Consider the following 12317-nt stretch of genomic DNA (forward strand, 5'->3'; position numbering starts at 1 on the left):
CTGTCCAACTGTCGACCCGATGATGGCTAATCCGTAAGCGGTGGAGATGGTTCCTATTCCAGCAAAAACAACCACCCAGTAGTTGTAAGCATTCACAATGATATGGTTCAGCATTCTTGATAGTCGCGTTGACGCTAACTTGCGACGATTGGACGGTGGCCGTTATTTATCGCACCCGCATAAGCCGAAAGTCAAGGTAAGCCCCCACGTCGGTTAGCGCAAAGCGATTCTGTTGCACCAGCTCAAGTGGTCACTCTGCGCCAGCTCAAGCAGTCACTTTGATCAATTTTCCCGCTTCTTAAGCTTCGGGAGGCTTTATTCTTGCCGTGTCAAGAGCGGGGCAACAGCTTCGGCATTGAAAGGTCGCCACGCGGGGATATCGATCCCCCAGTAGGAGAAGAGGATTCCTCAAAACAACGTCATACCATTTCAAAGCCATGTCTCGATTCCCGTCGATGAATACCAGCGAGACACAAATGTCCTCGCTTCCCCCGTACGAGCTACACCGGACTTACCCCGGCAATGTTGATCACCGTCAATTTGGCAATATTCTTCGCCGCTCAACCGAGGCTTCCAATTCCATGTCCCCTTTGTCGGCGAGCTAAGTGTTTCAAAGCTTTCCAGTAAATCTTTTAAAGATTTTGGGCGACGAACTGGATATTTGGTTGGAACGGAGAACAGTTTACGTATCAAATGCTGCTCTCTTGCACCGCCACAAGAAGGTACATTTACCCATTGTAATCAGTGTTCGAAATGTGGCTGTTCATTTATCCCTGGATTCAGCATGGTTATATAAACTCGAAATTTTACCGAGCTGATCAAAGCGAGCTTTCGTTGTCCGGCAGAGCATATGGAAAATCGAACAAATCCTTCAGGTCGACGCCAAATTGTTCAAAATCATCCATGCGGTAACTGGGATCGTCCAGTAGAGGAATGAATAGCTGGTATCTTTCACCTAGGATGTTTCCATTCCACGCGGGAGGGGCTATCGGATCACTTGCAATCATATTACCTGACAGCGTCGATGCCTGATTGGACAGTGCAGGGAATGTTGGGAGTGTGTTTGAGGCGGGTCCGGCTAATTCCATCGAGTTAGGGATACCAGGTTTTTTATCGTGAGGCTTGAAGATGGTATTGTTTCGCTGCTTGCGCTTGCGTTGATCGAAGAGATATTGTCAGGCTAGGTGGGAAAATTGCGCGAGCAGGGAGCCTGGTAGTTCACCCTTGCGAACTCCAAGCGACTAAAGTGACACCAGCAATGTCCAGTAGCGCAAGACTGAGGATCGCCTCTGGGTGTTCTGGGTTGTGCACGACGATATCAAACAGGATCATCAAGCATGCCAGGGGAAGGACCCCCAGTATCCTGAGCGAGGTGTCAGTAAAAATGCACTTCCCAAGAAAAGGGAGATTTGAATCGCAAACATACCAGATAGGGATTGATGGAACGACCTAACGTATGTCGTCAAATCCAAAAAAGAGCAGGCCGTATGCATGAGATCACGCTTCAGGTCCAGCTGCTGCACAATATCCAGATTTCCTGCGCTAAAATGGAGAAGTGTCCGCGATAGAGTCGGCGAAGCCCGGAGATAGAGAAATTCTGTCATAAGAAATATTTTCTGAGCGAGCTTCTTAGGGAGAAGTCGCGGCCTCAATTGTTTGCGTGCTGGGAACCGCGAAGGGGCAGACATTCGCCAAGTCTCCAGCTCAAGAAGCCTCTACTCACTGGCATTAAATTCGGCAGCTGGCTGAAAGCAGAGCTGATTGTGAAAATATTTTGGTCAGTTTTCGAGACCAGGCGAGCATAACGGACGAAGGCGAAGAACCAATCCTAGTCATGGAACTTTGATACGGGCGCGCGGTTCGGGGATGGCACGGCTGATGTTAGACGCTTGCAAGAATTACCGAACAAGGTTAGCCTCGGGTTGGTTAAGGAATAAACGAAGGAAATCTCGTACCGATATTTTTCCTGTTATAAAACAGCACACCATTTCCATGTAATATAATACCCAAAATGTACGTCTTAGTTACTTCATGTGCCGAATTTAGGCGGCCGAATCCGAGGCCTTGTGCCATTACCGCTCCTGTCAGGATTCCTCGCTGTCCAGGGGAGGAATGCGCATATATACTGAAGAGGGGAACGCTCGATGGCAGCACGCGCTGAGACGTGCGGGTCGATTCAGCAGAAAACCACCACAAAACACACGCGTAGCTGTCAGGAAATAGCGAGAAACCAAATGTAGGGGTCAGATCGGGGAGGTGTAAGAAGGTGTATTCTAGAACTAGCTATCCGGCCACCGTATACTGTCGGCTATGTCACATAGTCAGGATGGCACCCATTTAGTAGGGGGAGGGGGTCTCCACACTACAGTAGTTAGCCTGCGAGCCCATTGGCAGAAAATCAACGCACGGCATCGATCCTTTAGGACCAGGCACGCGTTACACGCCTTGTGCAATGATCCTGGCATACCGCGAGCTTCAGAATCTGTTGCGTGGGTGTTGTGGAAGGAAGAGGGAGTTCATGGCCCTCCCCGGGCTTCTTAGTTTGAAAGCAAGCTTTTATTCCGGTGCCGAAGCAGATGACCAATTTGATATCGGATAGTTAGCTCCCATCCGCGACTCACATCGGCGCCGAAATAAACACCCAAAGTATGGTCGACTGGCGAGCAGGCAATATGCGGTGCCGAGAGCTATGAACATTAGTAGCACTAATCGGCGAGGGGCGATGATGTGTCTTGATTTCCTCTTTATATGCATCCCATGTGCATAATCGTTCCTGAGCCTGAGTCCGCATTTCTTAACACAGCCATCAGTGAGATTCGCAGGCATCCTTCCTACGGCCACAGTGCCGTCCACCGAGCAGCCAGAACCAGAGCAATCTGTTCGAGCGAAAAACTTGAGAAAGAGGCTTCCGAAATTTCTGAGAACCAGAATGCCACAGAACCCATCGGCGAGGATGGGGCTGCGGTCGAGTCGAGGATTGCTTCATTGTTGGCAACGCAACCATCCACACTAACCTCCCACTCTGATCTTCCACTCCTTTCCACGATAATGGAGACCCTGCACTCGACCCCAAGTCAGGTATTCTCGGCCCACGAATCTGGCAGAAAGACTCCTCCTGCAAATGTCCAAGGAGCCTCAGCGATACATTCCTCGCAGTGCAGGTGTCTGCTTCGCCAAACTCAGCGTCCACGGATTCGGCAGTTCCATCAGCTACCAGAAAGGATCTTTGAATGATCTACTCGTAGGAGTACTCAATCGCAGAGATCAGAAGATATGCTCTTAACCGGACTCGCAAACATCGGCATTCACTGCTCCGACATCGAGACGATTTTTTCCAGCCACCTGTCAACAACCTGCGCGGGATACTTGGCTGCGTACATGCAACATGCCGGCGGGGAGGTTTACAACCCCAATGACACAGTTAACTGTCAGAATTGTCAGAGATCCCTCGCGAATGCGTATCTGCCAAGCGTGGTATCGCACTATGGCGACCAGTGGAGAAAATTTGGCTTAATCTGGGCCTATGTCGCTTTAAATGTGTCCACTATGCTCTTCCTTTATTGGTACTTCCGGGCGAAGGGCGGTCCGGGTTTCTCGCACCTGGCGGTATTGGTCTCCCTTGGTTGGATGGCTATCGTGGGGAAGAAGAGCAACTATAGGTTCAGATTGCGTTCGGGCACTTCGCTGTGTATGTTGAGGCAGAAAACCGGGTCTGTGACGCGGTCCTACGTTTTTATCTACCTAGTCGCCTGCTTTTGGGATTCGCCTAGGGGCCGATCGTAATTTTGGCATGGAAGAAAATTGGTATCTTGTATTGAACTGCGTATGTTTGAACCTTCATGCAAGCGATTCTAGGTGACGCTGAAGGCCAAGGGTGCCTGTATGTGATCTCGCTCATCTCTGGGTATTTGGTGTAGATGGCTTGGATGAAGATTCGAAACGGAGGGGATAACGGGGGCCGCTATTTTGAATCGATGAAGCAATTGTCGCAAAACCGTGGCATGTGTAATCGAAGGTGGGCGTCTAGGCGCTCACTCCGGGGAAGCACTCCGCGAGACCCTTCTTGTGCTTGTTGGAGGCATGCTCGAGGAGACTAAAATGCCATATTAATAAGTAAAAGCATGGGTAGGTAGAATAAAATGCCGGATGACATACGCAGGCGCCTTGGTAGTCTGCAGGAAAGTCTGTTTGCAAATCTGGCACTGAATGTTCATAGCCTTCTCATTCTGTGCGACTTGAGTGTTAGCGGGATGCAAGCCCCTCTAGCGAAGTCAATAGCGCGAAATCACGGGTCCCCGTTAACGTACGCTCTTGGTCTGCGACTTGGCAACGCTCTTGCCTTGAGTCGCGTTGCGCTCGCGCTTCTGCTGGGCTCTGGCCCCCTGTGGAGAAATCATTAGTCCGCCTGCGCGTTAGCCAAAGTCGGCGAGACGGAGCACCAGGACAAATCCTAGACCCCATCTCGCCTGAAAAGTCCTCTTACGTTTCCCATTGTTGCGTATTGAGTTGTGATGCCGATGGAACAAGGAAGAAAATTTGCGCTGGGGAGAATTTGTTCGGGGAAACAATTGGGACGAAGTGGGGCCCGGGGAAAACATCTCTTATCGTCACATCGCTTATCACGCTGGCCGCAGCTGCCGTTTGATTGGTGCATATACCACTCTATAAATAAATCGGGGTTCATATTGTGCTGCGATGGCAATTACATCTCCTAGTCTATCTCAGCTGCTTAAGGGCCGCTCGGATTAATCTTCTAACATTTGTTATTTGGTCAATATATTATTTAACTGCATCACACTTCTCTTAGCGCTTTACATCTCTTGCCTTTGCTCAGGAGTAGTGGGTGACATTCATTTATTGCTGTAATATGTCGACTGTAGGTTGCGACTAAAAGATGTAGTAGTTAGCAGGGTACTGTCAGAATCTATCTTTCTTCGTCTCGTAGAGAACAGCATTGACGGCACCAACAACTGAAAAAAGAAAATTGAAGACGAGTCCACATTTCCCTCAGAAAGGGAGACACAGAGTCGGTGCTCATATGAGGGGCGGTCCATCTACTGTTGATCTCTGCTGCTATCTCATCCATTTTAAGTACGATCTTATCCTGTCTATTAGATGGGATTAATGCCAATCTCCCGACTTGGACAATAATCGTCATGATCAACTCTGCAATCTCCAAAGGAGTGTTGGACTTTGCCCTAAGAAGCATACTCGTATCCTCGATCGTGAACCTGATAATGTCGCAATTATGCTTGAAACAATTCATTCCGTCTGGTATCCCACCTATTTGTTTCAAAAGTTCGAACTCCGGGGCGAGATTGTCGAGGAGCTCACAGACCCGTTCGGCGCAGCTGGGGTCTTCAACGAGGACCTAGCTCCACTCCCCAAGCGATTCAGCAAAGGCGTCTCGGGCCTTGGTATAAGCATCGAGGGTCTCGCTTCACCCTGGCATCTTGAGGTATATTCCAAATTTGGATGTGAACTACGGTCGCAGGAATTCGGAAGTATTTTAGGCTAGAAGAGCTAAATGGTCAAAACACGAAAATGAAATTTGCTTGTCAAGTCAGCATTCTTATACTGCCAGATTTAACCTACTCAAAGGATACCGACAGGGGTCTATTGTACAGTCCCAAGGCACGAAGGTCTCTGTTGGAAAGGTTCGCATACAGACTGGTTGGTTGGTTGGTTGGTTGATGTCATTTACCCTGACCCCTCGCTCTAAAGCGATATGCAGGATACAACAACTATATACTCGTGTACGTACATGTAGAGTGTTCCACTTCCTGAAAAACGAACTTAGAGCCTCGTTACGGCCTACCGTGGCCTAATTGCCGTTCCCATTGTTAGGCTGCCCTCGTGGCGCGCGACTCCAAAACCGCTGTGACGCCTCGGCGAAGTCCAAAACGGCCTTGACCGTCTTCGCCCTTGAGACGGTAGTTCGCATACAGACCCGCCCAGGATCGCCTTCCATGCCGGAAACATTGAGATGCTCTTTCAAACCCTAATCACATGATACGGTAATAAACAGCTCCTGTACCTACCCGTAATAATACCAGATCCCTTTAATAGGTTGTAAGACAGATACAAATGCCTACAGTGGCGCCGCATAAGTCTGTGACCATCCGAAGTACCTTTCTTTACCGCCTCCATATTGGCGACATACCGCCAGCTAACTACGGCTTATGAGTGGTGCGGCCACTATTTGCCGGCAGAATAATCAGCGTGATACTTCAGGTGGTCTCAAGACTTTTGCGGCGCCACTGTATAATCCTCAGTAAAAAAAGTGCTAGTTACCTTCCAGCCCTCCTTATCAGCCTTCTCTATCCCAAAACACCTACCTAACCAAGGCCACCATTTTCAACAATGCGCGACTGGGACCACTTCATCAAACAAACTCCCTGGTTTCTCAAACCAGATGAAATCGCAACAGTTGGCGAAGAGAAACCGTGGTCGCGGAGCCCAGTCGCGGGATTACCCCGTCTCTCAGCACTCCTAGCATCTGCGACTCTAACCCCAGTCTCCGTATCGGATATGGAATACGAGCTCGTGGCCTGGGGGCCGCCGTCCGCGCGTCAAGGCTGGCTCTGTCACCCGCCTCCAGCGGCAAGTCCAGGACATGTTTACCCCATTCACAGCCATTTTTGGTCAGTTTGCGGCGGGATTGTGGAGCGGTTTGGGGAGAAAGACAATTCCGAATCCGAAGGGCAAGATTGGTGGTTGAACCATAATGAGATTTTGACGGTAACAGCTAGTCAAGTATCTGTGTCTGAGCCGCTGGATGCGTATTCCTGGATTTGGGAGGAAGGGGGACTGACGATTCCTATTACGCCAGAGGAGTATTATGTCGTCGCTGTGGAAGCGAACGCGAATTTGACGCTGGTGCATCGGGAGAGCGGCGAGTTAATTCTTTTTGCGCCGGATCATGCGTTTGAGGGTGTCACGGTTTTGCCTGGGTGCCCAGACCGCTCTTTGTTTATAATTGATAATGTCCCTGATCTGGCATCCTGGATTGAGGACTGCGTTCTGAAATCCTTCCCATAGCATTGAGATGATGTTGTAATATAGCACAGGGTGTCTTGCTGTCGAGGCTTAGTTTCTCAGGGCCGCTGTGATTATCTCGCGAGGCCTGTTGTGGGGATACGGGTGTTTTGTTTTCTAGAGTATATTTTACTGGTCGCATATATACTCAGTCTTTTCTTACTGCCTATGACGTGCACAATCAGTTGAGTTGGGACGATGAAATGGTGGGCATGGTTATTTTTGGATCAGTAATAATACATAATATTACAGCTCTCGTGTGTTTGAATTTTACCGTTCAAAAGCGAAACATGACCCCAAGTACGGGGGTAACCATAGCTGGAATAGATGATCATGTGATTAGGGTTTGAAAGAGCATCTTTATGTTACTGACATGGAAGGCGATCCTGGGCGAGTCTGTAGGTTTTGGGTTCGCTCTTTGTTCCCCTTGAACATCATCAAACGGTTTGTTCCTTTCCCACTTTGTCCTTGATCGAGCGGCGCACTCAATTTTTACAGAGACAAAGAACGATCTCAATATGATTGTTTGATCTAATTTTATCACCCATCGGATATTTCTGAGGATTGGCAATCGCCGTAGGCACTATCCATTTCTGGAGTCTAATCCAGATGCGTTTGCGACGTTTCGGTGATCAAGGGGTTATTCCGTATTTTTGAAGTCGACACTTCAAACAACAAGGCCCTTGCACTCGGCCTCACATTTGGCCGCTGTCAAAGTGAACTCTCAGTACACTTTCCTACAAAGGAAAGCGTACTATACCCAATTTCACCAAGGATGACTCTTACTAAGGCGCTTGTCGAATCGGTCTCCATTAAGCCGTGGTGGCTTTCACAATCGTCCAGTAATACCATTGCCAATGCCAGTCCGTAAGGGAATACACAGATATGGTTGGTCAGAATGGACCTCGGCTCCACCTGTCTGAGTCTAGCCTGCTGCCCTGCAGCCTTAGCTTATTCTTCATCCCGTGTCCGGTTTCCGCAACACCATCGCGTGATTTTATTTTCATAGCTTGCTTGACATAGGAATCAAGTTGTTGTGGACAAATGCCAAACTTGCATCATGTCAATCTGTGCGACCTATTGGGGTTGGCGGAAGATCGTAGCCGGCGAATGGACAGTTACACAGAGCATCAGAGAGACCCACAAAATAGCAAGCACATGTCGACTAATAATCAAACTAACATAATACGGATATTCAGCTCGCATAAGCTAAATTCGCCGATCTCTAATGCGGAGGTCATATCGGGGTTAATATGGAGCCCGTCGAGTAATCCTAAGCTCTTAGCTGCATGCCCTGCCTAACCAATACACTTAGCACAGCGTATGGATCCGTCATTTGAAGAAAGGTGAATGAGGTCAGCCTTCACCCCTCTGTATTTATTTTCGGCGTCCCCGCTCTTTCCTCGGTCAACTGCTCAGCACCAGTGCCTGAGAAGTGGCCGAAAACCCGTTATTCTCGCCTAGGTGGCATCCCACAATGGTGACTATACAACAACTTGCGGTTTTTGCTGTCTTCGTGGTAGTTGTTCTCGCATTTCGAAGCGTATCTGCGGGCAGAAAGGCTGGCAAGCTTCCACCGGGTCCGAAAGGAAAACCTATCATTGGAAATCTTTTCGATCTACCACCGACTGGTCAGCAGGAGTGGACCCATTGGTTGAAGCACAAGGAACAATATGGTATGTCGCTTTTCCCATCGCTTGGGGAATAAACATTCTCTGAGACAGTTGAATAGGTCCTCTCAGCTCCATCAGTGTCCTTGGGAAGACCATTGTCATCATCAACGACAGAAAGCTAGCGCAGCTAATTCTGGAGAAAAACTCCGCAAAGCACTCCTCGCGACCTCGGCTTGTGTTTGCAGATGAATTGTGAGTGGTAAAAGGCCGACCGCCAAGTCTGCCCAAATTTTGTGAGGGGCGACAAGAACTCGTTGAATATTCACTGACGGAGTTCAGAACGGGATGGGGAAAGGCTCCCTCCAGCCAGGACAACACAAGTCTGCTGAGATCTTATCGACGAGCAATGGCAAGGATCATCGGAACGCGCGCATCTATGTCCAAATTCGACGACCTCTTGGAAACCGAAGCGCGGCGTTTCATTTGGCGCGTGCTCCATACCCCCGAGAGATTTGTCGACCATATCCGAACGTAAGTGAATCGAGCTGAGAAATCGGAAGCCGAGCCACGCTAAAGTCGGACAACAACAGTGAGGCCGGCGCTTTCATTTTGAAAATCACCTATGGCTACAATATCGAGCCGCACGGCGAAGACCCCCTTGTCAACCTCGCCGACCTGGCACTGCAACAATTTTCAAATGCTATCGTTCCGGGAGCTTGGTTGGTCGACATGATTCCTGCGCGTGAGTTGTCACCTCTTCACGTAAAATAACCCGCGATATCCTGACTGACTAAATATGACAGTCAAACACATCCCTGAGTGGACACCGGGCGCGAAATTTCAGAAAACCGCCCGCTACTATCTCGAAACCCTTACGCAACTGGTTGAAAACCCGGTCGCATTCACCAAATACCAGATGTCGGAGAAGAAGGAGAACAAATCCTTCACCTCAGCGCTTCTGAGCCAAGGAGAAGATGAAGAAATCGTGAAATGGTCAGCTGTTGCTTTGTATGGTGGTGGAGCCGACACTGTACGTGGAATCCTACTCGACAACCCCTATTGGAGACTTGGCGTAGAGCGCTGATTTGAACAGACCGTGGCTGCCCTCGAGGGATTTTTCCTGGCCATGGTGCTCTTCCCTGAAGTCCAGCGTAAAGCACAAGAAGAGATCGACAGCGTTTTTGGCAAGCCGAGCTTCCCCTCTGTCGCCGATCGAGAAAAGCTACCCTACATCAACGCGATCGTCAAGGAAGCTCTTCGGTGGCATACCGTCGGCCCTCTCGGAGTTCCCCATCGCACCGATGAAGACGATATTGTCGGCGACTATCTCATTCCTAAAGATGCCATGCTACTGCCGAATATTTGGTTCGTCAACTCTTCTATTTACAACAGATTGTTCTCTAATTTTCTACTCAGGTCATTTAACAACGACCCGAAGGTTTATCCCGAGCCTAGAGTGTTCCGCCCAGAACGGTATATCGCAAGCAAAGAAGGAGACTCGGTAGAGCTTGACCCTGCCGAGGTCAGTTTCGGATTCGGGCGGAGAATCTGCCCCGGTCGTCTTGTTGCAGATGGATCACTTTACTTGACCATCGCACATACCCTTGCCGTTTTTGATATCAGGAAACCGATCGGAAACGACGGCAAAGAGGTCGAGTCGCCTGTCGACTTTACCCCAGGAATTATCAGTCACCCTGTGCCATATACATGCAGAATCACTCCTCGAAGTAAGGAGCACAGACAGCTTATTATTGACTTTGAGAAGAATCAGCCGTTTGAGAACAGCGATGCAGATGAGCTGATCAGGGCACTGAGGAAACACTGAGTCATGAGAAATTTTTTGTTCATAGCATAGCGAGCCTACTGCTTGGTAACCTTGTCAATGTAGTACATGGGATCGCGACTATATACGACTGCAATTGATGTTTAGATTACAATAAATCCGTTCACACTGGGTTGGGGGCCAGCATAAAACAAGGGACTCGAAGAATTCAACGCCCTTCCTGTTGGATAGGCACCATTTGGAATTATGGAGAGCATCACTGCCTCGCTTATCTGAACATCCTCCACCAACATCCCGTTTCTGGGGGACAGATTTGCTGAGTGGAATAATTGAGATTTTGGTATAAATTCGATTGAACTCCGGGGTAAGATGGCTTCTATAACGATTCAGAATCAGAAGGAAATTTTTCCTATTATCTGATTTCTTTTATTTGAATTAATATTATTGATATCACCAGCTAGGTACTGTGTACACGGTTAAGCGGATAGCGTGTATGCTCCAAAGCAAAAGTCAATTGATTCATGTAGATAGATGTAGATTCTCAGTCTAGTTGGAAAACACCCCTAGATCCCGCACGCCGGCCTTCGGCGGTCACAACACCAGGGCCGCAGCCCAGCGCAAGAATGCGTACACCAAACAAGGGATGTTATCCATCAGTCGCTAGCAGTGGGTCACCGCTGGTTTGTTCTGACAGGAGAATATATCCGACAAATATAAATGGGACAAATAGATTCAAAGCTATCTAATACTGATGTTGATTAAAGTCCAGCTGTTTAGAGACATTAATTCGCGAGTCTTTTAGAAGCCTTTAAGCTAACTAGTGATATAGCTTTTTAGCTTTAGAGATTACATAGGGTAGCAGAGCAAAATAAGCGGTACTTGACTCAATAATAGTCACCTATTCACGATTTATAGGCTATAGGATTGCCCGTCCACCATGATCCTTAGCTCGAGTAGCCACCTTTTATGTTGATAAAAGGCCCATCGCAAAACTGTTCATATCAAAATTATAGATGTTATCTGACTAGATACCGTTCCCATTGATCATATTTTGAAAATGTTCTGAACCATTCACATAAGGTCTTTGGATCCTCATTTTGAGCACATTAATGGTCATATTGCCTTGCAAAACGTGTTTGAAGCTCTTCCATGTCACTTTCTCGCCCGCTCACCCGCCAAAGCGAGACACAGCCATACTGCCGGAAAACAGGCACCTGGTCATTGCATTCAAAACCAACAACCATGGCGCGTGGCTGATGCATTGCCATATTGGTTAGCACACGGAAGAAGGCTTCGCGATCCAATTCATCGAGCGATACGATGAGGTCAAATCGCTCATCGAATACGAAGATCTACACAACAACTGCAAGATCTGGGATACGTACGAGAACAAGTACATCGTTGAATAAGATGACTCTGGGATTTGAGTCAGGTCGCCAAGATCCTGCGATTGATTACCTGCAGGGTTCCTCGAACGGGGCTACTCTGGCCAGCTCACCATAACGTGATTCCCGGCTAGCCGGTCATCCCGGCTACGCGGTCACCCCATCAAAAATTCAAAATTTGTAAAATCTTCAACAACGATTTTAATACCCAAAAAAGATTGAATTTTGCTGTTTAAACTTTCTGTGGACATCTAGAGATATTGTGATCTTGTTTTCCACACCCAGAACAGGTTATCCGGCGTCGTATAGCAGGTAAAACCGGTAGTGAAGGTTCAACAGTAGGTTGTGGAGCAGCTACGAGACCAGATATATATTCACCTGCACCACCTCCTTCTCCACCAACAGGATGTATGATATCCAAAACTTCGGTCAAACTGCCTTCATGAGCAATTTGCCTTCTAGATCTAGCTCTTTTCTTCACCTGTTTTTTGTTTGCCT

General features: G+C 48.4%; 3 protein-coding genes across 3 annotated transcripts; 2 read left to right on the top strand and 1 right to left on the bottom strand.

Moving 5' to 3' along the window:
• Positions 1-4023: 4023 nt before the first annotated feature.
• Positions 4024-4492, bottom strand: N7532_002631 (uncharacterized protein; the record flags this gene model as incomplete). The annotated part of the gene is made up of 4 exons (XM_056615125.1): positions 4024-4093; positions 4156-4262; positions 4308-4382; positions 4484-4492. 4 exons carry the CDS (start codon positions 4490-4492, stop codon positions 4024-4026), a joined length of 261 nt encoding a protein of 86 aa, XP_056478097.1.
• Positions 4493-6363: 1871 nt separating this feature from the next.
• On the top strand, positions 6364-7041 carry N7532_002632 (uncharacterized protein; the record flags this gene model as incomplete). Its single annotated transcript, XM_056615126.1, has 1 exon — positions 6364-7041. The coding sequence occupies one exon, from the start codon at positions 6364-6366 to the stop codon at positions 7039-7041; it is 678 nt and encodes a 225-aa protein (XP_056478098.1).
• A 1474-nt stretch (positions 7042-8515) lies between these two features.
• On the top strand, positions 8516-10476 carry fmaG (cytochrome P450 monooxygenase fmaG; the record flags this gene model as incomplete). Its single annotated transcript, XM_056615127.1, has 7 exons — positions 8516-8714; positions 8771-8903; positions 8991-9182; positions 9242-9393; positions 9455-9681; positions 9745-10016; positions 10068-10476. The coding sequence occupies 7 exons, from the start codon at positions 8516-8518 to the stop codon at positions 10474-10476; spliced, it is 1584 nt and encodes a 527-aa protein (XP_056478099.1).
• Between the last annotated feature and the right edge of the window lie 1841 nt (positions 10477-12317).

Source organism: Penicillium argentinense, assembly GCF_028826775.1.
Source record: "Penicillium argentinense strain IBT 30761 chromosome Unknown utg000003l_segment0_segment0, whole genome shotgun sequence".
NCBI lineage: Eukaryota > Fungi > Ascomycota > Eurotiomycetes > Eurotiales > Aspergillaceae > Penicillium > Penicillium argentinense.